At 32.4% G+C, this 27,570-nt stretch overlaps 2 protein-coding genes across 3 annotated transcripts; both read left to right on the top strand.

Annotated features, from left to right (window-relative positions):
- Positions 1 to 6,636: 6,636 nt before the first annotated feature.
- LOC105157225 (iron-sulfur cluster assembly protein 1) lies at positions 6,637 to 8,828 on the top strand. The gene is made up of 3 exons (XM_011073570.3): positions 6,637 to 7,053; positions 8,311 to 8,365; positions 8,471 to 8,828. Exons 1-3 carry the CDS (start codon positions 6,768 to 6,770, stop codon positions 8,628 to 8,630), a joined length of 501 nt encoding a protein of 166 aa, XP_011071872.1. The 5' UTR covers positions 6,637 to 6,767; the 3' UTR covers positions 8,631 to 8,828.
- Positions 8,829 to 14,489: 5,661 nt separating this feature from the next.
- On the top strand, positions 14,490 to 26,893 carry PANK2 (pantothenate kinase 2). Of its 2 annotated transcripts, none has more exons than XM_011073568.3 (23): positions 14,490 to 14,589; positions 15,244 to 15,612; positions 16,652 to 16,864; positions 16,996 to 17,054; positions 17,599 to 17,715; positions 18,486 to 18,605; positions 18,714 to 18,808; positions 18,900 to 18,993; positions 19,456 to 19,587; positions 19,790 to 19,902; positions 20,047 to 20,239; positions 21,152 to 21,360; positions 21,889 to 21,933; positions 22,071 to 22,119; positions 22,724 to 22,806; positions 23,782 to 23,898; positions 24,317 to 24,380; positions 24,660 to 24,806; positions 24,902 to 25,060; positions 25,378 to 25,461; positions 25,600 to 25,797; positions 26,230 to 26,301; positions 26,451 to 26,893. In XM_011073568.3, exons 2-23 carry the CDS (start codon positions 15,297 to 15,299, stop codon positions 26,538 to 26,540), a joined length of 2,769 nt encoding a protein of 922 aa, XP_011071870.1. In that variant the 5' UTR covers positions 14,490 to 14,589; positions 15,244 to 15,296; the 3' UTR covers positions 26,541 to 26,893. The 2 variants fall into 2 exon arrangements, with proteins under 2 accessions (XP_011071870.1, XP_088734716.1); XM_088878590.1 differs by lacking the exon at positions 14,490 to 14,589 and adding an exon at positions 14,620 to 14,917.
- The last annotated feature ends 677 nt before the right edge of the window (positions 26,894 to 27,570 follow it).

The following is a 27,570-nucleotide window of genomic DNA, read 5'->3' as shown; positions in this document are numbered from 1 at the left end:
AACAAATCAACCATTTAAAGACGTTGTTCATAAATGGCTCAATAACAGCCATTATTGGAGAATGGAGAAACACAAAACCCCAAGGGTTAAAGGAGAACCCTAAGGGTCGATTTTCTGGGAAGGAGAAAGACATACGAACGGGAGAAGAAAGGGGGAAGAAAATGGATTAGGGTTATCAGATAAAGGAGTATAAATATTAGGTCAATCGAGTCAAACCTTAGTGGGTCGGGTTGGTGGATCAGATGGCCTAGTGGGCCATGAGTGTTATTGGCCGCCCTTAGTAAAAAGCCCAGCCTTTGGTTTGGGCCAAATATTTCTAACAATTAGCTTAACAATTTTTTTTTTTAAATGCTTAGCTAGGGAAAAAAATAGCTCTTTTAAGCCGCTAAAACTCATCGTTTGCAACTAATATAGAATGCGTGCATGCATTACTTATTGAAAATATATAACCCATCGCTCTACCTAGATATATTATATGGGTTGACACATCGACCTTATACTGTATTAAGGTACTGCAAACGAATATATTATTCTGTATATTGTAAATACTATGGTTATAAAATTTTATGGTAAATCAATACTATCTACTAGAGTCAAACAACACCATTGTATAAACTTAAATTTTGACTAGGGATAGGCTGGGGCAACTAGGGCCCCGCCCCTTTTTTAGCGTTTGGGGCGGATTACAGGTCTTATACTGGACTCGCCCTGATTAATTTTTTAAATATTTTATTATTTATTATTGATCCTATTTGTGGTAATATATGTAAATTTTTAAATAGTTTTGCATATATTCAACTCTATATAAGAAATATAAAAAATAAAAAAAATTAATTAAATGTATTATTTGTATTATATAATTCATTTTATGAAAAAAATTATGTTAAATTATCTAGTTATATGATTCATTCTAGAAAAATATTATGTTACTTTAAATTGATATTACTTATTGAGAAACTAAAAAAATATATGAACGTATTACAGTATTGTTTATATTATAATTTATTGTACATTGAAAACTATGTTAAACTTAAAGTACCTAAATCTAAAATGATATTATTTATTGAAATAATAAAAAGATTATTTGAATGTATTTTCTATATTATATAATTTATTTTAGATCAAAATCTATGTTAAATATTACATTTAAAATGATATTACTTAATAAAAAAATTTATTTTAGATAAAATAACTACGTTAATTTAAATTAATATTTCATATTGAGAAATTAAAAAAAATGAATGCATTGTTTATATTCACGTGGCGTGACGGGTGGAGCAAACCAAGGTCAGGATAGGCTTTTAAACGGGTGAGCCGGGCAGGGTTATTGGTGGTGCTAGGCTAGGGTTTCACGAAGTGGGGCGAGTTTTGGGTCCCAGCAGACCCATTCCATCACTAGTTTTAATCATGATTTATCAATATTTGTCATAATTTTGACTATATTTAAAATATTAATCATGATTTTTTATTGTAACTTATAACTAATGTTATGTCGTTGCTTCTGGAAACAACTATAAATTAATTCTCATCATAGTTTTTCCTTTTAATCATGAAAATTATAATAGACTAAAGTCAAATTTCTTCTAGGATTGGTATGTAGTAAGCACTGAGCTAACAGTGTTGTGTCCAACGGAGATGATCTTATTTTAGTGTTGTGTCACTAAAATAAAATGGCTCAATAGTTACGAAAAAATTTGATATAAAAATTAAAATTAAATAAAATTCTCGTTGCTAATCTACATTGTTTACTATATATTTTAAATAATTTGTTGCTAAATCAGTTTGCAAGTAAATTTTCGTTGCTAAATATCATTTGCAAATAAATTTCTTCTGTTAAAATAATAGGGATAATCACACTTCCCTCCCCTGAGATTTTATATAATTACACGTAGACCCCTATGGTTCAAGAAATTACAACTACCACCTCTGAGGTTGACTTTCATCTAACACAATAGTCCCTCCATTAGCCAAAGTTCATTAAATTTGCTGATATTAACAGAAAACTGAATGAAAATTAATAGATACCCTTGACTTATTAGTGACTTATTGTAGATCAAATAATTTTTTTTTCGAACTAAACTATCCTTATAACCGCGAAAATATACGTCCTCGTATGCATTAAAGCATGAAGACATATGAGGGTAATTTGATCATAAAAATATTTATTTGACCTACAATAAGTCAATCGAAAGTAAATATAATTTTTTTTTTGTTAATATCAGCAAATTCGGTGAATTTTAACTAATGAATAGACTAATTTGTTAGACGGAAGCAAACTTTAGGGATGCTAGATATAATTTCTCAAACCATATGGGGTCTATGTATAATTATTCAAACTTTGAGGGAGGAGAGCATAATTATTCCTAAATAATGTCGATTAACAACGAAAATTTTATTTGTTAATTAGCTCAATGTTAATTTTTCTTTGCAGCTATTAAACAATTTTATTATAATGTGTACTGGTAAAGTTGTAGTAATCAAGTCTAATAAAACCCTCAACCAACTTTAGAGGGAGAAAAAAGATTATAGCGAATAAGTTCCCTTAGTTGGAATAATCGGAACAACTTGAGATCGACCTAATTTTTACGTACCCTATCGAGGAGGGGTCCTCTTGTTCCTGGTTTTGGTGGAGTCGTACATTTCTAAAATTAGGTACAAGTATTAAATTAGACAAGGAAAAATATAAAATTACAAATAGATTACTTTTAATGGAATAATTAATTATCTTTGCATATGTTAATTGCATGGCTTTAAAGCTCTTTTGGCCCCTACATCTTCTTATCATCAATAATGTCTTAATGCATTATCACTAGAAAAACTTTTACATAATATATCTAAAACGAAAAAAAATGCAAGCAATCCCCTTGTGATATTGTAAATGAGCAAATTATCCCCTTATAAAAAAACAAATAGCGATTTACCTCCCTATAGTTTTTAAAATACACCAATTTACCTCCTTGTATAGGAGGTAAATTGCTTCATTTTAAAAAGTACAGGGGGATAAATTTCTATATTTTTTTATAGGGGGATAATGTGCTCATTTTCAATATCACAGGGGGATGAATTATCATTTCACCCTATCTAAAACCTATCTTTGAGAACAAATATTTGTTTGAGGTAATGATTTTATTCATAGCATATCCCTTAATGAAGAGGGAAAACCTATCTTTGAGGGAAAAATAAGATCGAAGCACGCTCGATAGATCTGCGTAGTTTAAATATTTTATTATATTTAGTTAATTAAATAAAATTGAAGAAAATTTTATAATATTTTATCGTACCAAATTTTAATAATTTACTAGTCAGTATCTCGTGCTAGTTGGACACATGAAGAACTATGTTTTAAAAATAAATAAATACGTAAAACATTATGAATATTTTCAAACTTTAAAGTGTAATTAAACCCTAGTAATTAAATAAGTTAAAGTTTAAAATTAAAATAATTAATAAGTCTAAGAAATACAAAATTATTTATGTTAATAGCTAATGTATCTAAAAAAATGCAGAAACATATATAAATTTAAATAAAAACCGAAAGATGATTTCTTCTGAAATTATGTTATATACAAATTACTCGACAAAGTTCTTAAAAAAAAATGAACTATGACATTTGTTGAGGATCATATCTCATATTTTGTACACTCTTTTATTGCACAATAAGAAATAAATTATTAGTCAAAAATAAATAATATAACAAAAAAAAATTGAATTTTTTCAAGAAAAATAATTTACTCAGTATACCACTAATTTAAATCAATAATTAATAAATTTGTTCATCACAAGATACATATAAGAATTAAAAAAATCAGTAAAACCATGACAAATATTTATAAGCTAGCTAATTAATATATTTTATTTATAATTTTGTACCGATATGAAATCGATACATAAAAGTTGCTAGAAAATTGAAAATCACCCAAAAATAATAAATAATAATTCGAACTTTCCTCGTGTAATAATGGCATAATCAAAAATTAAAATAGAATATACATTGCTAGTAAAATCCAAAAATTCATAAATGGAATATTTAAAAAAAACAAAAAAAATGCAAACATATAGAAACAAATGAATAATCATGATATGAATGGTTTGGAAGAAAAGGCCAAGAGGCTTCTAAAATGCAATGCTGGTGCAAAATGGTTGAGAGGGGAAACCACAAAAATTAAAAAAAAAAAAAAAAGGAAAAAAATATTTTTTTAGTCCGTTAAGTATGCTCAATTTTAGTTTTAGTCCTATAAGTATGCCCATTTTTTATTAACTCCAATAACTTGCAAAATTGATTAGTTTTAGTCCTCCGGTCGCTTGGATTTATAATTTGCGCTGGAAAAATGACATGGCATGACACGTAGATGCGTTTTTGTTGATTTATAATCCTATGTGGCTAAAATTATGATGTGGAAGACAAGTTGGTCATCTTTTGTGCAAGTTTGGAGAGAAGAAAAGTCACATTTCTTCCAGCGCAAATTATAAATCCAAGCGACCGGAGGACTAAAACTAATCAATTTTGCAAGTTATTGGAGTTAATAAAAAATGGGCATACTAATAGGACTAAAACTAAAATTGGACATACTTAACGGACTAAAAAAATATTTTTCCCAAAAAAAAAACTCTACTAACATACATTTTTTAGTTTGTAAATTGTTGAAATAATTTATTCCGAACTTAATAACACATCAGCAAAACTCTAATATTTTTTTTCCAGGACTTTTTTAACTGTACGTTACAAAGTTTTGTACGTTATTCATTTTGAAATAATCGAATTACATTTTTTTTAGAAGGAGTAAAGTTTTATACGTGACGATAACAAGAACTTATTGTACAATCGATCAACTTGAGTTAAAATCAAATTAAATCGAGTTGGATTTTGGAGTGTTGTAATTATCCTTAATACGTAATGTTGATACAAAATGTATATTGCTCGGCTCCAAATCAAATTTAATAATTGTCATAATTTAATTTATATTTAACATAAAATGTAATAACTCTAAAAATAAAGATTATATTAGTAGCAAAATATTGAGTGACGATTATAAAATTATCCTTAAATGACAATAATTTTGATTTGTAATAATATAATTATCAGTTACAAGAATTAAATATTACTCATTATAGCGACAACACAAACAATACTATATTTGTTGTCAGTATATTATCACTATACACTTGTTTGTACGGACAATTTTGCACAAAATTTTATTCGTATATAATGACTCATATACGTAAATATTGCCACTATTGAAATTATGAAAATTATCATCGTGACAAAATAAAATTCATGTCGCTTAAAACATATGATTAGTGATATTTAATTTTAATATCATCACTTTAAATAAATCTTTTGTTGTTAATTTTCATTTTATTTTTTTCTTGTCGACTTGAATTAATTATTTTTTAAACTCCCAAAAAATAAATTATTTACAGAAAATAACATGTGAAAAAATGCTGCCAGCACTATTTTAGAGGTCAACTTTAGTGAAATTATTGACAATAATACAAATTGATGTCGTGATGATGTCTTCTTTCTTTTTCATAATAATAATATGTAAAGCCAAACAACACTTCCAAAAATCAAATATAAATAAAACTCCGTACCAATACACATCAATCATTTTCATCTTGTCTTTATGTATGGGAAAAGAAATATTATACAGTGAAAATAAAGCTGGTAAGTAAGTGTTTGGTAGTGTAGAAGTTGATCAGGCAAGTTGCATTTTTCGTTTAATAACTTAGGTTCGGTATATTTTTAATTTCATTATTTATGAAAATTTTAAAATAGTCGTAAAATTTATAAAAAAAATTTAATTTTTAGTTATCGTGTCAACTTCCGTTAGGAAATTAGCGGAAAAATTGTGATTTTCCCTTCATCCAATTTTATGCTTTTGTTTAATTATAGTAGTTTAATTTATTTTTGACATATAATTTATTGTCAACGGCATAATTACAACTAGTAAGTGTGACAAGTTCTACGTACCTGCAATTTTTTTTTAAAAAATATGTAAATATAATTTTTTTTAAATTATCTCAAAAAACAAATCCAACCATACATACTATCTCTAACACACCTTATTTATCTTTGTTTTTCTCTCTCTATCTCTAAAACCACTCAGAAAACAAATCCAAACATTACGAACATGTTTTGGATCTTATAATTTTAAATAATCATAATTTAATGACTTTTTTTTTTATCATTATTACAGTATCAAAAGGTTATTATGCTTAACACTCTAACATTTTATAAGCTCGGCGTTTTATTTTTCAAAATACTTTAAGAGCATATTTCTAAAATCGGACTCGATGTCTTTAAGCTCTTTAAGCATCTTATAAGATGTAGAAGCTTATAAGATATTTCAAATAAATTTAGTCATGCACACTCCGACAAGAAAACACAAATAAGCCCATAGCCCAATTAGAAAAGAGTTAGCCCAATAGGCCCAATAAGTAGCCCAAGACCATAAGCCCAATATCTGAAATTGATCCAGCCCATTTGATTCAACTAGTAATTGTTGCAGTGGAATTTTGAGAAACGCGACAAAGCCTACGGTCCAATTACATTCAAGCATTCACCCAATTTCGCACCGAGCGCGTAACTGTATCACCGCCCTTTCAGATAAGATGAAAAACGGATCTGATTCCCGTAACATAGGACAAAAATCCAACCGTCGGTTAACTCTACACAATTCCACGCCCCACCGATTTTTTGCCCCAAGTTCACAAACCCTAGAAACAGAAGCGTTTCTATTCGATTCGATTTTGCGAAGCAATCCAAAATGTTGAGGCACGCGACGAACAGGATTCTCGGTCAAGGGCTGCGGTCCCCTGCGGCGGCGGGCTTGCGCATGTACCACGAGAGGGTGGTGGATCACTACAACAACCCGAGGAATGTGGGGGCGTTTGACAAGAACGACCCGGATGTTGGGACGGGTCTCGTCGGAGCTCCTGCCTGTGGCGATGTTATGAAGCTGCAGATTAAGGTTGATGAGAAGAGCGGAAAAATAGTTGATGCTCGTTTTAAGACATTCGGCTGCGGTTCCGCCATTGCCTCCTCTTCAGTTGGTATGTTGTTGTGAAAAAGTATTGATTAGTGTTTTTTGTTATTTAAGCGCCTTGGTGTGTCTGAATTTCTATTTCTGTTATTAAACAAGTAGCGGTTTGTTTGTTGTGAAAGTGTGGACTTGACTCCGGGACGATTCTGTTCGTTTCTGGTTCAATTTAGTTGCTAGAAAATTTGTGAGCTGGAAATATGATATGTTCAAAATTAAACTTTTGATCATGTGTTATATTCGGAGAGCGAATAGACAAGAGTTGCTGTTTCTAAAGTATATGGAGGTGATTTTAGGTAGGAAAATTGGAAATATGATATGTTCAAGAATTAAACCTTTGACCGTGCGTTATATTCGTAGAGAGTATAGCCAGGAGTTGCTATTTCCGAAGTATATGTAGGTGATTTTAGGCAGGAGAATTGGATTTCAGTGATTTAAATTTGGTTTCGGCTATTTAGTCTAGGAAAACCATTGACCTGAGGTTTTATTTGGATGATGCATTTAAAAATCTTGGATTTCAAATTCCTAGTAAGGATAATTCCAAATTGAAAGGATTTCAAATCGTTCAACTCTAATTTTGAATTTTGTTTTGTTGAATATTGATAGATTTCAAATTGTTTTGATGTGGATTCATTTGAAATAAATCGTTCCCTAAAACCCAAATCCATCAATCCAAATGGAGCCTGAAAGATTTTGATGTCGGCGAGGTAGAGTGGGTGTTGGTTGTTGTATCTGACTCAATTCTGTTCAATGAATTGACTGGGAAAGTGCTGCATCTGAATGATATGGATTTGTTTTTATTTGGGCAAAATGGCTTTTAGGAGTACACTTGAAGGAAATTATTTTGCTTTTTGATTGTGTTAGTTGAATGTGGAGTAATTGGTACTTGATCGTTATGTGATATTTTTAGTTACCACAACCTCAAGTATCATGAGGTGTTCATGAGATGTATCTTGGCCCTGCCTTTTTCTGTTGATACTTTCCTTCTTTGTTATTGTAAAGGCTACCTATGTTGTGTACGAGTTCCTGAGAACATTTCTCTATTTATTTGATTGATCCTTTAAAGCTGATGATTGCAATCTGAAAGAATGGATATCTTGATCACCATTACGTATATATTTTAAAAAGAAAAAAAATGGTGCTTACTTGCATCATGCATTCATATGAATGTGAGTACTAAATTTCCAATTTTATATTTTATCTAATTCTCACTGTAGCTGTAGCTTGGTTGCCATTAAACTGCTACTAAAACATCATCTTTCATTTTCAGCCACCGAATGGGTGAAAGGTAAACAAATGGAAGAAGTGCTATCAATAAAGAATACGTAAGTTGGGCTCCTTTCCTGAATCAGTCTAACGTCTGATTTAAGTCTCAATAGTTTTTATGGTTCTATGACATCTGAATTCTCTCTATAACAATGGGACTGCAGGGAAATTGCAAAACATCTTTCTCTTCCACCAGTGAAACTTCATTGCAGCATGCTTGCTGAGGATGCAATAAAGGCTGCTGTGAGAGATTATGAGGCAAAGCGCTCGAAACTAAATGCCAGCCAAGATGCTGCACCTATGGAGAAAGCTGCAGATGCTTGAGGATGTGCGTCAGTATCGAGTTTATGTGTTACTAATTATGTCGAATAATGGATTGTACTTGGATATAGGTACGCCTTTGCTTTTAATATAGTCCTCCCTACCCCTTTCCTTGTAATACTTTAAGGACGAATATATGTAAATACATAGCGGATTTTGGTAACATCAGTCCCCTTTAATCGAATCTCTTATTTTGAACCACTTTGAGGCTACTTTTTTCCTTGCTGTATGCAATGGCAGGACAATATTTCTCTTTACAGCCACTTCAATCCATGATCAATATCATCATAGTCATCTTTCCTTCTTTTTTGTTTTTCTGAAATGTTCTTGTCCAAGTTCCTCTGCAACCATGCAATGGGGATTTGCGACAATGCGGCCAATGGTTTTTGCTATGATTTATGAGTGCCCTTCTCTTCAATACCTGATTGTTCAAGGCGCAGCCTGAGTATTTGACGAACATCTTCAACATTTACTCGTTTCCTAGCCAGTAAAAACATGGCATGAGGGACTACGTATACTGCCCTCGAGGCAGTTTTCAACTAGTCCTCGTTCTTCTCCAGCATCTGCAAGTTCTAATCCACGTCCTTCGGGAATAGGAGGATGAAGTTGAAGGACATCCTCAGACATCCAACATAGTAAGCTTCTTGCATTGTGAATTGCTAAGACATATTGAGAATGCTGACAGATGGAATATCAAACATGGTACATGTGGGTTATTTAAGATTTCATTAACTGAAGTGTAGTAGCAAGTCTGAGATCAGGTGTGACAAATTGGTCCATCGGGCTTCCAAAATAAAATTGTCCTGTAAATGTAACCAAAATGTTACTCTGCTCAATAAGCAGTTAGGCAATCTCGGGGCGTGTTGAGCAATCTGTTGCTATGTATGTGCGCTAACTTGTCGTCCACACCGAGCTACATACAAGTTGAATTTTCTATTATTTTTTAATTCTTTTTTATGTATACACGTCATGGGGCGTGTATATATAAAATTAAATAAAAAATACAACAAGAATTGCAATGCGAAATTCAATCCAAAAAGCGTCCTGGTATATTTAACAATCTGATTCTATATTAAAAGATTGATTGTCTATTAAGAGCGGATTAAAATTTCTATTGCAATTTCTTTTGCATCTTCTATTTTAATTTATATATACATGCCACGATGTGTATAAAGATAACGTAATCAATTTTATTTAAAAAATATTTTATATACATGGTATGTATATATTAAATAGGAATAGAAAATGCAATAAGAATTGCAATAAAAAATTTGAATATGTTCAGGTGCATATTGACGTTTAGACATAGGGTGTGTTTAGGATTACACTGAATAATCAAATTAATTAGTAATAGTCTAGAGAGCGAGTTTCTTGGTTCAAAAAAATTGTTGGCGTGGTGCAAAAAAATATAATTATTTCCCACAATCATGAGAATCTCAAACATACGATAAATATTTACATTAAATAGTGAAATTATTATATTTTATGAGATGTCGCTAACTTTATATGACTACTACAATATCATCTTGTGGAGTCAGATTATATAAATATTTTATAGCATAAATTACAATGATTTTTGTTGAAATTTAATATAATTATAAATATCTTTTCATTGTTTGAAAAATTATAAATATTTCTTAATTTTAATATTCGTCTAACAACGAGTCCGCTTTGTTGGCCTCTGTTAGGTTTCCATCCAATTTTTCTTGTGAATTAATCAAAATGTTCGCTTGGATTATAAATTATAATTTTATAATTTTTAGATATATCTTTTATGAACTATTATTCCTTATAAATTACATATTTTATATATTTTTCAAATTTTTTTATATTTTTTAAAAATTTCAGCAAGAATAAAATAGTAATGTTCACTTCGTCGTTCAGGGGCTACATAATTATTTTCTATCTGAAGGATGTATTTATACTTTTTCAAATAACGAGAGATATTTATAATCATGTCAAACCTCGATAAAAGTGGTTGTAATTTACCCTATTTTATATCAAATAATCAGATTTGAAGATCATACTTTATCACTCCCTTAAAAACTATTAAAACAAGATAGACAACATTATTATAATATATAGTATTTTATTTTATACAAATAAGAAAGTTTATCAATTTCATCGTATATGCATAATATATATATATTTTTTAATGGGATGTACGCATTAAAATAACTTAGTCAATTTCTTGAATAACACCAAATGTAGTTATATGATGATTTATTTTTTATTATTTTTTCCAAAAAACGTTTGGTTGATTACGTTTGCACTCTTTTTGATGGTTTAAATTTGGTATAATTATGAATATCTTTTTATTATTTAAAAAAATTATAAATACTCTAATGTTTGATGAAATTATGTAATTTTTGGATGGAGTGATGAAAATTGTCAAATTGCCTTTATTGGATTTTTTTAAAAATTTGTAAAATATCGAATGAGGTGGATGAAAAAGTTTTAAAAATTATAAAAAAAAATTCACTTCAAAAATAAAAAATTTAGAAAATTTTAAAAAAAAAATAAAATTATAATTCTTAATCCACAAGGGCATTTTGGCCAGTTCACCATAAAAATGGACGAAAATCTAATGGATTTGGTTAATTATTAGATGGCCGTGAAAATCAGGGAGGCATTAATAATTTTTCAACTATGAGGGGTATTTGTAATTATGCCAAATATCAGGGAAGATCATTGTAACTTATCATTTTTCGTGTTTCAGATTTATTCTCATTATCTCCGAACGACAATATTATATTTTTAATTAATTATTTTTAGCTACCTTTTTTTTCTTTCTTACCCTTCACATGTTTTCTTTTAAAATTATCTTTTTTTATTAAAATTATATTTTTGATACTGTAACTATAGCTTGTTAATATTTTTTTATCTTGTAACTTACTCAATTTACAAATTTAGTCATTTTCTTTTTCGACGAATTTTGTCATGTACATCACACATTTGGTCATTTTCACGATAAATTTAGTCCAATGTCGATAATTTTGTCATCTCCACACTAAAACAGATCTCGTTTTTTTGCCTATGATTATAGGTTGTTAGCACCAAAATTAGGATAAATGACCAAATATGATATATTCACGACATTTTTCAAAAAAATAAAAAGTGTTAATTGAGTAGCACATGATTGAAAAGGGTTAACAACCGATTATTACAAAACCAAAAATATAATTTTTCCTTTATGTTTATATGAATCCTTTTTATATTATTATGTTTTCTTAAATTTGGTTTTCTTTTCCCACTTCAATTATTATATTCATTTCCTTTCATTTATAAATAATATCACTCAAATAAATAATACAGTAAAATTTTATTTAATAATTTAATATTTTAAATATCATTACATATACATCGAGTACACCTCTGCGCTAATAATCTATACTGATATAAAAAAATTGTCTTTCCACAGTTACAAACGGTGGTTAATGACATTGCAATACTAATTTTTTTTTTAAGCAAAAAATGACTTTCATGATAAAATAACTAACTCATTTAATTTTTTACAATTTAAATTAATTGATAAATTATATTTATTTTATTTTATTAATATAATATACTGATTTATATATTTCATTATTATTTATAATATATTTAAAATATGTAAAATTGTTTATTATATGCACGTAAAAATAACATACCATAAAAAATATTATATATTATGGAAAGTGATAATGGTACATTTTCCCACGCAACCGATAATGATAAATACAGCATTTCTTTCTGTGCCCACTGCCCACATTTAAAAAAGGCTAAATTATATTTTATCCCATTTTTAAAATAGTTAAAAATCTCATTGTATTTTAAACATAGGTTTAAAATTTCATTGTATTTTAATAAATTCAGTACAAAACTTTCATTCTGTCAAATATTAATGAAAAATAGAGTGTACGGGTTTGAAGTGCGTTTTGACTTTATCTTTATTTTACATATTTTGATATTTTTATTTATTTAATTAATTAAAATATTTATATATTATATCTAAAATTACTATGATTAAATTAATTCTACGTAAATATAAATATTAAGTAATTATTATAATTATAAGTTGTAAATAATTTAAATACAATAATTATTGTAATTATCTAAAATTATTCTTAATTAACTATAATTTAAATTAATATATGTACAATAATTATTATAATTATTTAATATTATTCTTAATTAATTAACATATATTTAATTAATATAATTAAATTAATAAAAAATTAAAAAATGGGTGCGACGGCAACGGCCTCTTTCTTTATTTGGATGGCGTCGTTGTTGTCAGATTTGGGGGCGGTGGCGGGAGTGGCACAATGTGGGTTTTTTTTTTATATATAATAATATTTTTATTTATAATTTTAAATTATTTATATATAAAATAAATTAGATAATTTATTGAAGCCATTTTTTTTATTTTTTTAAGTTTAATAGTTGTGATTAATTAATTAAATCGTAAGATTTTATTTAATAAAAAAAATCAACAGTCATTAAAATAAAAAATAAAAAATATAATAGTCATATAAAAAAAACTAAGGCAATTAAGTTAATTTAACAAAAAAAAAGACAAGTAAATTTCATTTTTCTTCAAGTTTCAAGAAAGGAAAAAAAAATAAATTCAATTGACAATTTTTTTTATTAAGAGTTAAATTCATTTTGACCCCTGTAATATGAAAAAGTATCAAAAAAATCTCTATAAAAATTTAAATATAAAAAATCACCCCAATATTGTGAAAAATAATTCATACTACCCAACGGTCAACTTGAGCCTATTGTTTTAAGGACAATGACTAAAATATTCTTTCTAGTCAATTTGATCAAGTTTTTATATAGGAAAAGTTATTTTTTTTAGTATGTTAAATATGCTCAATATTAATTTTAGTCCGTTAATTATATTTATTTTTATAAATTTATTAAATTTCAAAATTAAGGAAATTTAGTCCTTCAATGGCTGAAATTTTAATTTTTGATCGAAAAAATGACATGACATGCCAATTGGATACTTATTGGGGGGGGGGGGGGGTTAGGTCCTATGTGGCTTTAAATGAATTAAATGACATGTTAGATACAATTATATTACATGTATTATTATAATTTATAAAATAAAATTATAATTTATAAAAATAAATTTATAACCTGCTCCACGCCCAAACCCCTACCGTGCCCTACAACCTGCTCCCCCTTCCCCCACCGCTTACGATCCTCCCCCTCTTGCCCCCACAGAGGGGCGATCGATCGTCGCCCTCGCTTTTGGGTAACCACCGTTGAGAGCGCTTTTTCACCGTTGCTGCTATTTTTTTTAAAATTTAATTTTTAATTTATAGATACTTTTAGTTGTTTGAAAAAGTACAATATTTCTTTAAATGAAAAATAATTATGTAGCTCCTAAGCGATGATGTGGAAATTACTATTTTAAAAAATTGAAGGTGGATTAAGTAAATAATTCTTAGAACATATTTGACAATATTTTTTTTTTTAGGAAATTCTAAAAGCTATCAGTATGGATATTAATTTTTGCATTAACATATATTGCAGGTTTGACGTTTATACAAAATAAATTATTGATAATATTTTGTCAAGATTATATAAAAAAAATTATTATTTAAATTTATTTTCTTAGTGTTTTTGCTCTTGGACTTGAAGATAAATAGAAAAAATAGCTGTTTTGGATCAAAATTTGAAAAAAATCACAAAATAAGAGAAAAATGATTTGAAAATTCTGTCATTTTTAACAATTTTACTAACGCAAAGACAAAACATATAAAAAAAATAGTAGTTTGAAAACAAAAAATACAATATCAAATTATTTGAGGATAAAAATTGCATAAGTGGCTACGTCTAAGGACGGAAATTGCAAATATCTCCAAAAATTTAGTCGTACATTTGTATAATGCCCACCAAAATATCAAACTAAGAAACAATCCAACACTACAGCTGACTGACTGCTGCTTTAGAGTGCTTTCACATTCTCGTATGCATTTTCTCATCGCTTACATTTCCTCTGTCGGGAATCGATTTACAATCTCTTTTCATCTTTCTTGATTTTCTCCGATTCTTGATTCTGCATTTCGATTTTTACGGGTTCGTGTCATGAGCGCGTTTGCAAAAGTTCACTTTTTTTCTCTTTAATTTATGCTTGCAAAGATCATTTAAAGCCTCCATCTTTGTTGGGTTCCTCATGGATTTTTACTCTTGTTCTTTGACAACATAAGGTTGTTGTTTGTGAATTACTGGTTTTCATTATGCTTTATTGCGCTTGCCTTCCACTACCTACGCCAATTATCCTCAGTAAAGAAAAGGTTGATGATATCTCATATTTTCAATTTTTTTGTACCCCCACGTTTTCTTTTTCTTGTTTTCCCCCAAGCCCAGTTCCCAAAAGTGATCTTTTCTTTTTCCTTTCTGGTTTGGATTCAAAATTGTGAAAAACTCAAAATTTCGGGATATGGGTTTGTTTTTTCTTGGTCCCATGTATTACGTATGAGGCTCTACTGTTTGGTATTTTGTTTGTTCTTGATTAGTTTTATCTTGTCTTTCTGCTAATTCTCAGTTGACATTATATATGCATATAGACTTTGAATGTAGGACACCTGACTTAAGCAAAGTTGGACTTTTTTGACTACAGTAAGAAGGAAAGCAGATTGGGGTTAGGTGGGTAGTGCGGTCGGAGTAATTACAATGGATAATTTAACAGAGGACCACCAAGAACGCAACATTGGTATTGACGGCCATATAAATATTGGTAATATTGGCGGAGAAGTCAATCACAATTTTGATACTGAGAAGACTGCTAGTAGTACTGCTCTTGCTAGAGAAGAATTAGGAGAAAAGGACATGTCACCAGTGGCCGGAAATTCGATGCACCGGTCATCTTCTCGGCCACAATTGGACCTCAGTGGAGCAGCCATACAAGGGAATTTCGAGGAGAAAGACCCAACTATTCTATTGCCTAATCAATCTGATGATATTTCTCACTTGGCTTTGGATATTGGAGGTAAATCTTAAGCTTCTTGTTTGTGATGAGGAAGTGTTTTCTTTCGCTGTTGACACTTTTGCATCTCAGTATGTGGTCATTGATTTTGTGGGTGTTAGGAAGGGAAGGCTGGTGGGGAGGGGGTGGGTGAGGCGTGGAGGGCAGGGTAGTGGGAGGTGGGCATTGCTTGCCTGATTCTTTCATTTTGTCCTGTAAATGGTATAATTTGATAAACCTTAATATGGTGGACTGAGTACTGAGTCATGCATGTGATTGGATGTGGCTCGGGTTTCCTCATGGAGCTTTATGCATGGTGGAAGCTAGTATTCTGTTTTCCCTTACAAATTTGGTTTTGAAGCTTCAGTTTTACATTATTATTAAGCAAAAGTAATGACCAACTTGAATTCAACTTCCTAAAACAAGCTTTTGGATTCACTTCTACAAGGAGGTGGGATCTAGGTCGTCAAATGAGGAAATTGCACTATCAGTGTCATGACTATTGGAATATAGTATATTGAATTTTCAGGAAAGATTTGATATTTTTCTCCTGTACATCTTCTGTATCCTTTCATTTTCTTTACCTTGTTATATTTTCTATTCCTTAGATGTTGGAGATAATATCTATGTTGCTTTTGACGTTCCAAAATACTTTTTTGAACTGCCATCCTACTGGTGTTTGGGCAACAGTTGGTGAACAAAGTAAAACCACTTTTCTGTTGGCATTCCTTCTTGTCTCAATATATAATTGACGTCTATAATATTTTGAAAAGCATCTTTGTATGGCTTGAACTGTGCCTTTTGGTTGGCCTCGTGATTGCCATTGGCAGCTGTGACTCTTCTAGTTACTGAAACCGATAATTTGCTCCCATCTTCTCACAGTAGCTCATGAAGTTTCTGCACTTGCATGGATACCAATAGCTGATTCGTAAGATTGTAATAGGACAGTTTATTTTGAGAATGCCCTATCATATGACCTTTCATTGCAGTTTTGGTCATTGATTCTCATGTTGTACTAGAACTTACAACTATTATTCTTGAATTATAATTTGCATTTTGGCAGGATCTCTTATTAAGTTGGTGTATTTCTCAAGACATGAGAATCAACCAGTCAATGATAGGAGGAGAAAGATAATCAAGGCAAGACTTGGGATTACCAACTCAAATAGAATGAGCTACCCAATTCTTGGTGGGAGGTTGCATTTTGTAAAGTTTGAAACAGCTAAAATTAATGAGTGCTTGGATTTCATCTACTCAAAGCAACTTCATCACAGTGGCATGTCTCTCACTTCCCCTCACGATACATTAGTAGATGCTACTTTCAAAGTTTACTTAGTGGCAAATTGGTTGTCTGTTGCAAATCCCGTTGGGTCTTCTGTTGATTTAGTCCCTGATGTTTGGTCGCAGGAATGGATTCCCGGCATTGGCAATCTGAGAGTCCAAACACCGGGAACACCATAATTAAGGTATTTGTTTACTATCTCAAGTAGGAGCTGCTTGATGTACTGAGAAGCTACTTTGTTTAGGGTGGTAAAGAATTTTTAATTGTACTTTTTATATTACTGCATGAAATAAGAGTAACATTTCTTTTGCATGTAAGCTTTATTGCTTATGTATGAATATTTGCTTGGTCAACCATAACTTTTCTTAGTGTGCTGTAATCAGCTGAAGCTTTATTAAGTAAAGCTGTACTTACCGCTTTATTTCATATAGATCTGCAGTCCTGCACTTATTGATTTCTGATTAGTTATTGCTTCCCCTTCCCTTTCTTGAGTGATATTTTAGGAACTCAACATTGACTGGCTAATGTTGAGACTTACTAGTGAAGAAACTATTATAGCTAGCAGGTCTCCCCCCCCCCCCTCTCCGCTCATTTTCTGTTTTGATGAGTAAGTCTACGTGATTGGAAACTTTATATTTACTTCTATAAGGGGAAGTTCCTACACTTAAAGTAATGCATCAAAAGAACAGGGCATATGTGTCTATTGACTTGGAACCATTTGTGTGCAGGCAACAGGTGGTGGGGCCTACAAGTTTGCTGATCTTTTCAAGGAAAGGCTGGGAATTAGTATAGAAAAAGAGGATGAAATGAATTGCCTAGTGGCAGGTGCAAATTTTTTGCTAAAGGTGAGACTTGAGTTCCTTCATTTTAGTTGATTTATATAGGAAAGTTATTGATGTGACTTGAAGCTGCAATCCCAAGTCTTTAATTGCCTTTCTGTAGGTACTTTGTCTTTCAATTTTTTCATTCGATCTCGTCAAAATGCAGATTATGTATGTCATTTTCCTCTCTTATATATGTCAGTTTTACTTGAACCCTATCAGCTTTAGAATGATTACCTTCCAGCATTTCTATGTCTCTTTACTGAGTTTTGTCTTGAGAATATGAAGAGGTATCATGTATTTTTGTATCTATTCATGTATGGTCTACATCTACATTGCAATGTAGTTTTATGCTGTGTCTGCATCAACATGCATAAGTAAACCAGTGTCATTTTTCTCACCCTGAAGGGTTAAGAAAATTAGTTAGTTTGCGGTGTCGCTTATGCATTTGGATCCTACTGCTAAGGATAAATTAGATAGACCAAGATCTGCAGAGCTTGCTACCTAAATCCATTAGTTTCCTAGTATATCATCGAGTTCTGAAAGTTATTGGTAGGTAGTGATGTAGATGCACCAGGAACTGCTAATGCTCAATCAAACCTCTAAAAAGAGAAGTTGGAATTTGTGACAATCTGATTCAGAAAGAACTTTACATGTTTGTCTAGCGAAGTCTTCTGCAAGACTGAGTCCTTATGTTACAGAAGCTGGTCTTGAATAAAACATTATTTAGGTCTATTTTGCTCCTTCTAGGAGCTTATTGTTGAAGGTGTTGCCATCTGTCATGCTCTGTCCAGGCAATTCGACATGAAGCTTTTACACATAAAGAGGGACAAAAAGAGTTTGTGCAGATTGACTCCAATGACTTGTTTCCTTATCTTCTCGTCAATATAGGATCTGGTGTCAGTATGATCAAGGTATTATATTTATTTCATTCCCACTTCTAATTTATTTTTTCTCCCCCCTCACTGCATAGAAGCCTTACAGATTTCAATTTACAATTAGTTGAATTTACTGGGTTACAGGTTGATGGAGATGGAATATACCAGCGTGTTAGTGGAACAAATGTTGGCGGGGGAACATATTGGGGTCTGGGAAAGCTGTTAACCAAGTGCAAAAGGTTGTTTCAATCTGATGGTTGACTCTGTGCTATTCCTAAACTTCCTTCTTCGCAATTAAATGTTAAAATCCTTCTACTTTTCTTTCATTAGTTTTGATGAACTGTTGGAGCTGAGCCAACGGGGAGATAACAGAACCATTGACATGCTTGTTGGTGATATTTATGGCGGAATGGATTACTCTAAGGTATGGTCTTCTACACAATATGTACCTCTCTGTCATATCATTTTGCTCCCGTCACTTCCTTATAAGTTGTCTGCTGCTTTGGCTAGATAACTTCTCTATTATAAAAACCATTGTATTTTATTGCTCATTGAGGAAATTTTCTGAACAGTGGAAATGGATATTCTTTTCCAGTGTATTATGCAACATTCTGTGGTAAAAGAATGTTAGTCTTCTTGACTTAAGTATTTAATAGATGTATATCATTACCTACCATTTATCTGATATTGATGGAAACGGGGAGTGTCTTAGTAAGAAGTGATTAAGCATGCCTTGCCTGCAATGTACCTGGCCCTCTGGGAGTAAATAGTGCTACATTTTATATCTTTTGCCTTCTTACTGTATTTCCTTTGCGGTTGCATACATATTTATCCAGAATTTGTTTTAGATTTTTTACTTATGCCGACAGCATTAAGAATGTCACAGATTGGTCTCTCTGCATCGACAATTGCTTCTAGTTTTGGCAAGGCCATATCTGAAAACAAGGAGCTTGAAGACTACAGACCTGAAGATATATCTCTGTCCCTCTTAAGAATGATTTCCTATAATATTGGTCAGGCAAGTGGGGTTGCAAAATTTATTTGATCTTGATATACTCTTATGAAAAGTTATCAATGTATCTGACCACATCCTGCTTCACTGCTATTTTCTTGCGCTTATGTTGTGATAAGAAAGCACTGCAGATGTTGCCACTTAATATTTAATAGGTGATGGATATTCTTAAATGCCAGTGTACCTGATAACTTCTAGTATTATGCAGATATCTTATTTAAATGCATTGCGGTTTGGGCTTAAGCGAATATTTTTTGGAGGCTTTTTCATCAGGGGCCATGCATACACTATGGACACCATCTCATTTGCGGTCCAGTTCTGGTACTTCTGAAAATACTATTTGAAGTCAATTATTATTTTGCACCAAGAATTAGTCTTTCCTTTCCAATTGGTTGTCCATGGCCTTGCAAAGATTTTTGCTCATATACTTTTGTGTGACTCTTTCTTTTGTTACCACTTTTTTAGGTCAAAGGGGCAAGCACAGGCAATGTTTTTGAGACATGAAGGGTTTTTAGGAGCTTTAGGTGCATTTATGAGTTATGAAAAGCATGGGCTGGATGACCTTATGGTTCATCAGCTCGTAGAAAGATTCCCCATGGGTGCACCATATATTGGAGGAAATGTCCATGGTCCACCTTTGGGAGATCTCAATGAGAAGGTAGGTTTGACCACATTCATGGACATGGGCTCTTCATATTTTGTCTTTCATGACAATCTTATCGTGCTTTTTAACTGCACTGCATTCAATTCGATAGTTATTGTTTATATTTCTTTCTATGTTTGTTGTTTTTCGTGTCCTGATTCCCTTCGACATCTGTAATAATTGTTGTTTTTATTTCTGTGGTTGCTGATTTGAGTGTCTTTCCCTTCGACATCTTAGGTTTGCTTCATCTAGGTTTCTTTACATATCATCCTTGGCAATGCATATATTTGTAAATCAATTAAATAAGACATTCATCAAATGGGTGCTTTTCATACTTTTTGCAATGTCAATTGCCTTATCGATGTATGCTCATGGCTAAAGGCAAAGAATAAAAGGTACGAGGGACAAATTTTCAGAATATGTTCTTTACAGCCTTTTCTACTTTCAAAAGCTTTGGACCTAAAGTGAAAGATTCCTCAAGCAACAGTTACAGGTATATATTCTTAGGATCAGTTCGAATTAGATTTAACTCTTTGCTATAAGTAAGACATTCTTTGCTGCTGAGAAATTCTGCTATCCCTGATTCCTCATGATATTGATTCTCACAGAGCTTTATTTTTTACAGCGGCGCACTTTAACACATTTCTGCTTTTAGAGGTAGTTCATGGACAGATCTGGATGTTTTGATTTTGAAAAGCCGTCTGTCATTCGATTTACCCATATCAACACTCCTCTGTTACCCAAATAATAGAAAAAGAGAAAGAGAATATGTGTCTAAAGAAAGAATGTCTTCCACTCCGTTGACTGGTCTTTCCTAGCTCAGGAATTTTCATAGCGTCGTTGCAGAACCACTTTTAAACACTCAAAGTTGCGTTTGCAGTACGCATTTAGAAACTATATTAGCATGTGACAATCATATGATTGCAGATATCGTGGATGGAGAAATTTGTGCAGAAGGGAACTGAGATCACTGCTCCTGTTCCAATGACTCCTCCAGGAACCACCGGCCTTGGAGGCTTTGAAGTTCCATCATCTAAAGGAGATACCTTACGTCCAGATGCTAGCAAGCTAAATGTGGGTGTTCTCCATCTTGTGCCAAGTTTGGAGGTCTTCCCATTGTTGGCTGATCCAAAAACGTGAGTTGAATAAATGAACTCCTTAGGTGACATGTACATTGTTGCAATTTTTGGCTTATTCTTACTCTCTGAGCGTGGCAGAGAATGAACTTTTACCTGAAATTTTCTTGCCTCACCTCCTGCCTTGACAAGAAACTATGTCAAGTTTGATACCAGGATTTTCTAATTGATGAATCTTTTCTATAACCGCTTTCTGGTTAACTCTGCCTCCTGGTTGAGTAGCTCCCATCACTCAATGAAAACATTGTTCTCATTGTTTCATAAGTTTTCTTCGCACATGCCTTTACATCCCCATTCTGGATAAAACCGCCGCTGTTGAGTAGCTCAATTTCTGTTGTTAGTTATTTGTGCTCTCCTCTTCCCTGACTTTCAGTGCATTCAGTACCATAAAGAAAAGTCCCCTATCATTTTCTGATTGATTTTCTTGTTTTCCAACATTCGAACTGATTCATAGGAGAAACGTTTCTTATCTTTGAATATCTTGGGTAAATGATGCTCGTTTCTCTATGTTGAATTTTTTATTTGCAGATATGAGCCCAACACTATAGATCTTTCGGATCACGGTGAGCTAGAGTAAGTACACAAATCTGATTGTTAGTCTTGCTCCTGATGTTCTGATTGGTCCTATATTCTAGAAAATCTGTCCTAATGTAACTTTTTGATGCCTATTACTTCTGAGTCATCAATTTCTTAAAATTCATTTTATGTAGGTATTGGTTCACTGTCCTATCAGAACATATGCCAGACCTTGTTGATAAGGTACTTTGTCAATTTAGAATCTCATGTACTTTCTTGCCTGTCCTCTTAAATCCTTAATGAGCATTTGCAACTGATACATTTATATGCCCAACTATTTATTAATGGCTAGTATCTGGAAACTGAGCTTATATATCCTAACCATATACTTTGGAGTTTTCCATTTTTGGGAAAATGTCGGATATTACATGTGAAGGAATTTTTGCTAATTGTAGAGTAGTGAATCCAAGATTTTTAAGTTGTAACCTGTTGAACACCTGGACCATACAGGAGTTTGTTGCCTAACATTTTCATAAGTACTTTCTCCACCATCAGAACTTTCCATGACCTTGCATCCCACATTCTCCTAACCAAAAGTCTAAATCAGTAGAAACGACTCTATTTCCAATTTGTATAAAGCTTCAAGATGAAAAGGATTAATTTTTTTTCTATTGCGTCTTTTCTAACACTTACTCTAATTTGCTCCTGTTCCCACACTTAACAAACTGAAGGGTGAGTGTGTTGATAAAGACAATCATGACCCTCAATCAATTTCTGGTCGTTTTTAGTGGCTTTCATGATCTTGCTTTTAATTTATGAGTATGGGAGCTCGGTATAAATTTTACAGGCTGTGGCTAGTGAAGGTGGTACTGAAGATGCTAAGAGAAGAGGTGATGCATTTGCTCGTGCTTTCTCTGCTCACCTCGCGAGGTAGATATCTTGATCATTTACCTTCTAGCTTTTTTGTCTTTTTCTTTGAAATATATAACTTTACTAAACTCCGCACAAATAAAGTGATAAGAGTCTCCAAGATGCCTGTAGCTAAAAGAGAGATTTCATCGCATTTTGAACAGGCATTTGATAAATGTTTAACAGGGGTTCAATTGAAGACAATACAAATTCTACAAGCGAGTTTTGCATGCACTAACTCTTGTGCTTTGTTTCGCCCCATTCCAAACTAACCTTATAACATAAACAAAAGCGGTCGCTCTGATGTTAGTCACCGCGATGAGCTATTTGTTTTCTAAAAGTTATTTCTTCCATCCCAAACCTCCCTTGTACGAGTGACATATAGTCTACTTAGAAGAGGACAGATAGGGGAACATGGCAGCAATAGCAACAGGGCTACATAGCTACATAAGGCAGGGCTCAATAGCTATATAGGGCTACATAGGGCTAGGGGGATTAAGGCCTTTTTATAGGCGAGGCACAGGTCTATAGTTTACGAAAAACCCCCCTGTAACCCCCCGGCTCAGTTGATTAACCGTTCCTGCCTTTCCACTAGGAAGAGTGTTGTTGTGCATGCAATAACTCTTGTGTTTTGTTTGGCCGTGTTTGAAATTAACTTTATAACATATACAAAGCGTATTTGTATATGCACTCCCATATTTGTTGGCACAATGCCTATTTGAATTCTTAAAGTTATTTGTTCCCTGCCGTACCTCCCTTGGAAGCAAACCACATGGGTATATGGACCTATAAACCCCCTTATTACCTGAGTGTTTCCTCTTTACACTTTATTCCTAGAAAGGTTTTAGGTGATTAAATCCTCTTTACACTTTGGTTTTTTTCTGAATATTTTTTTTTTAAATATTCCCTTTAGTTTTTTCAATATTTACATACAATTCCAGAAGGAAACCTTTTTTTCCCTTCTTTTGCCGCTTAAAATTTTGTTATGCTTGATAGGTTGATGGAGGAGCCAGCTGCATATGGGAAGTTGGGGCTGGCCAACCTCTTGGAACTAAGAGAAGAGTGCTTAAGGGAGTTTCACTTCCTTGATGCCTACAGAAGCATAAAACAGAGGTAAAAGTTTCCATAATGAGTATTCATCTATAAATATTCCTCATTTTGGTGCATAGACGTTAATGTTAACAGCAAGAGGTAACTGTCTAGAAAAGCATGCATTTAACTATAGGGTCCTGAAAATTTGGAAGGAGATGTGATCCACCCTCCACATTTTTACATGAATTATGTGTTGAACCTTTGTGTCTGCCATTCAACTACGAGTGTATAAATGGTTCAATATAAAAGCTTCTATGAGCACCTACATTGCAGATGAAATTATTACCATTACAGTCCACAATCATGATTCTATGACGACCGTAATTATATTCATATCACACGTGGTGCACTATCCACTGGAACATATAGGTTATTATTGGAATGTAAATATACGAACTAAAAGTTTCCTCATTATCTTCCTGGCTTCTTTTCTTAATAGGGAAAACGAGGCATCTCTTGCAGTTCTACCTGATCTGTTAATGGAAATTGACAGTATGGATGAGGTATGTATACTAATAATAAGCTTCCCACTACTTGAAGGATAAGAGTTTTGGGGTGATTGGTTTAATGATGCACCTTCTGGCAATACACAAGATGGCTCTTATGTGTCGCACCTAGTTACATGTAGAACTTCTTACCCCTCAAAACAAGCGTGAGTATTAACATTTCTTCAAAACAAATTTTATGGGTGGTTTGGTAAATCTCTGGTGCTAAAGTCTTAAAATAGGGTATTATGGATATCTTCATTCTCGCTACTATATGGCAGCATTTTCTCTATGCAGGAAACAAGGTTGCTTACATTAATTGAAGGGGTACTTGCTGCAAACATCTTCGACTGGGGATCGCGTGCTTGTGTTGATCTCTACCATAAGGGGACAATTATTGAGATATATCGAATGAGCCGCAACAAGATGCAAAGGCCTTGGGGGGTTGGTGTAGCAGAATTATCTTTCACTATGGCACAATGTTCTATTCATGTTAATAACTTTCGGTTTGTACTGTCTGTTTGATTATGCAAACTCAGGTGGATGATTTTGACATTTTCAAAGAAAGAATGTTGGGTTCTGCGGGAAAGAAGCCTCGCCAATATAAACGAGCACTGCTTTTCGTGGACAACTCAGGTGCTGATGTGGTATTAGGAATGCTTCCACTTGCAAGGGAATTTCTCCGGCGTGGAACTGAAGTACGTTTTTCCTTCATGCATACCAATAAAATCAATTCGGAAACCCATAAACAATAAGAACTTCATCTTCTAAATTCCTTACTCTATATAGACTTCACTAGTTAGTTATAATGCTTCCTGCCTTTGTGGTTTCTGTTTGACGCTCCAAATCAGTAGTTATGTTCCACATTTCCTATCTGATCAAAAGATTTCCGTAGACAGAAATCTGGTGGTGTCAAGGAAAAATTGGGTCCTCGGAAATTCTTTTCTTTTTCTCCCTGGCGCGATAAATGTATAGAAGTACTCCTGGTGGAAAATTAATGAGGAACAATTTGCAGGTTGTGCTTGTTGCGAATTCCCTTCCTGCCCTGAACGACGTTACTGCAATGGAGTTACCCGATATTGTTGCTGAGGCTGCTAAGGTGCGGTTAATTCCTATATTTTACGCACGAAGCAGCATTACCGCTTTTACTAATTTTTCTCTCACTTTTCATGGTAAAATACATACATTCTTGTGCTAGTCACAATGTTGGGAATGAATCTGAGTGTGTGCTTTACAGCATTGTGACGTTCTTCGTGGGGCAGCTGAAGCAGGGGGCTTACTTGTGGATGCAATGATCAACATCCAAGATAGTCCTACTAGAGAAAGGTCCATCTCAGTGCCGTTGATGGTTGTCGAAAACGGTTGTGGAAGTCCTTGCATAGACTTGCGACAAGTGAGTTCGGAGCTGGCTGCGGCTGCCAAGGACGCTGATCTGGTACTGAATTTCGTTTTTCCCTCTTAAGTAAATGGGATTTATGCCCTTTCTGCACCGAGTCTTTGAGTAGGGAGAATTACACTAAAACATCCCCCGAGATTCAGTCATATTGCAAAGACCCGTCAATTTTGAAAAACTGCGCTACAGCAACTTGCAACCTGATTTTATATTATGAATTCCTCCTTAAGACCAGACGGCAAGGCGGAAATCCATAATATAAAATATGAACTCTGGGATATCAGTGTAGTTTTCAGAAGGAAATAATCTGTTCGCAATACATCCAAATATTAGGGATCCTCTATGAAAATATCGTTCTTTTTTCTAAAGATCGTTTTATCGGTTTTGTTGAGTTGAGGACCGGAAGTGTTCTAATGTAGTTTTAATCACTGCATCAACAAGAAACAGTTCAATAACACAGCCAATGTACTGCAGATTATTTTGGAAGGAATGGGACGAGCTCTGCACACAAACTACAACGCAAAGTTCAAATGTGATGCTCTAAAGGTAACGTTCCTAGTGTTGCATATCAATTTACCCGAACATGATCAATCTTTTCTGATGCATTGGCCCGGAACTTGCATTAGTTCAACAGTGTCAGAATGTCCATTTCCGACCAAATGATATTGTTCTTTTGTGTGTAACATAATATGCAGCTCGCAATGGTAAAGAATCAGCGCCTTGCAGCAAAGCTCATTAACGGTAACATATACGACTGTGTGTGCCGTTTTGAACCAGCCAGCTGAATGTCGAAAACCGTGTTCCCTGATCGTGCTCTTGAGCTCAGTTTCCGGTAACATTGTCCGACAGGGCAATCAATAGGAGGACATAGGTTGTTGGATCTCTCTGACTGTGAAGAGAGGACAGATTTTTGAGTTCAATAGAAGGAAAAGTACGCAGAGCTTGTTAGTTTCTGTTTATCAGTCTCAGTATTGGATTTCTGTCTGTGTGAAAATGAAAAAAGAAGAAAGGAAACATAGGTGAAAAATATTTTCGCGGTATTGTTCTTCAATTATTACCTTTATTTTTTCTTTTTTGTATATATACATATTATTAATTATTAGCTGAAGAAGATTATAAAATGTCATTTTAATAGCTACCTCCCCTCATTTTTTGTATTATGACTATTTTGTTATTGTTTGAAAAATTATAAATATACCCTCAAATGAAAAATAATTATGTAATCATTAGACAATGAGGTAAAAATTATTATTTTATCCTTGTTTTTTATTTTTTTAAAATAAAATATTTGAAAAAGTATATAAAAAAAAATGGAGGATGGGTAAAGTAAATAGTCCATTCAGAATATGAGTTCATAAAAATATTTTATAAGATTCTAAATTAGTATGTAAATTTATATTTCATAATTTGAAAGGGTATTTTGGATAGTTTATCACAAAAATTGGATGAAAATTTGATGGAGGATGTTAGAATTATAGGGTATTTATAATTTTTTAAATAATAAAAAATATTTCTAATGATGTTAAATCTCAGAGAATATACATGTAATTGATCTTTTTAATAATTTGTTAATGCGACATCACTAATTAATTTTTAAAAATTAAAAAGATCATTTTTAGAATTTTATATATATTAAAAATATAAATTTCTAATTAAATTTTTTTAAAAATATATGAATGAAATGTATTAATGAAATGATTCTAAGACCTATTTCAACTTTCAAGATAAAGGGGGGATTCTCTAAAATATTTGAATTTAAGGAAAGAATTTTGTATTAAAATGAAATTCATTACCATCCATTTAAAATATTTTATA

Source organism: Sesamum indicum, linkage group LG3 (genome assembly GCF_026168435.1).
Source record: "Sesamum indicum cultivar Baizhima isolate 11 linkage group LG3, ASM2616843v1, whole genome shotgun sequence".
Lineage (NCBI taxonomy): Eukaryota > Viridiplantae > Streptophyta > Magnoliopsida > Lamiales > Pedaliaceae > Sesamum > Sesamum indicum.
The sequence above is the reverse complement of the archived record's forward strand: the minus strand, read 5'-3'. Positions and strand labels throughout refer to the sequence as shown.

Bases quoted from the DNA above. Each gene is read 5' to 3' on its own strand.
- PANK2 (XM_011073568.3), top strand. From the start codon at position 15,297: ATGGATAATTTAACAGAGGACCACCAAGAACGCAACATTGGTATTGAC. The intron at 17,055-17,598 runs GTATTTGTTTAC...ATTTGTGTGCAG, and splicing joins CCGGGAACACCATAATTAAG to GCAACAGGTGGTGGGGCCTA. The intron at 25,061-25,377 runs GTACGTTTTTCC...AACAATTTGCAG, and splicing joins TTCTCCGGCGTGGAACTGAA to GTTGTGCTTGTTGCGAATTC.
- LOC105157225 (XM_011073570.3), top strand. From the start codon at position 6,768: ATGTTGAGGCACGCGACGAACAGGATTCTCGGTCAAGGGCTGCGGTCC. The intron at 7,054-8,310 runs GTATGTTGTTGT...TTTCATTTTCAG, and splicing joins CATTGCCTCCTCTTCAGTTG to CCACCGAATGGGTGAAAGGT. The intron at 8,366-8,470 runs GTAAGTTGGGCT...ATGGGACTGCAG, and splicing joins GTGCTATCAATAAAGAATAC to GGAAATTGCAAAACATCTTT.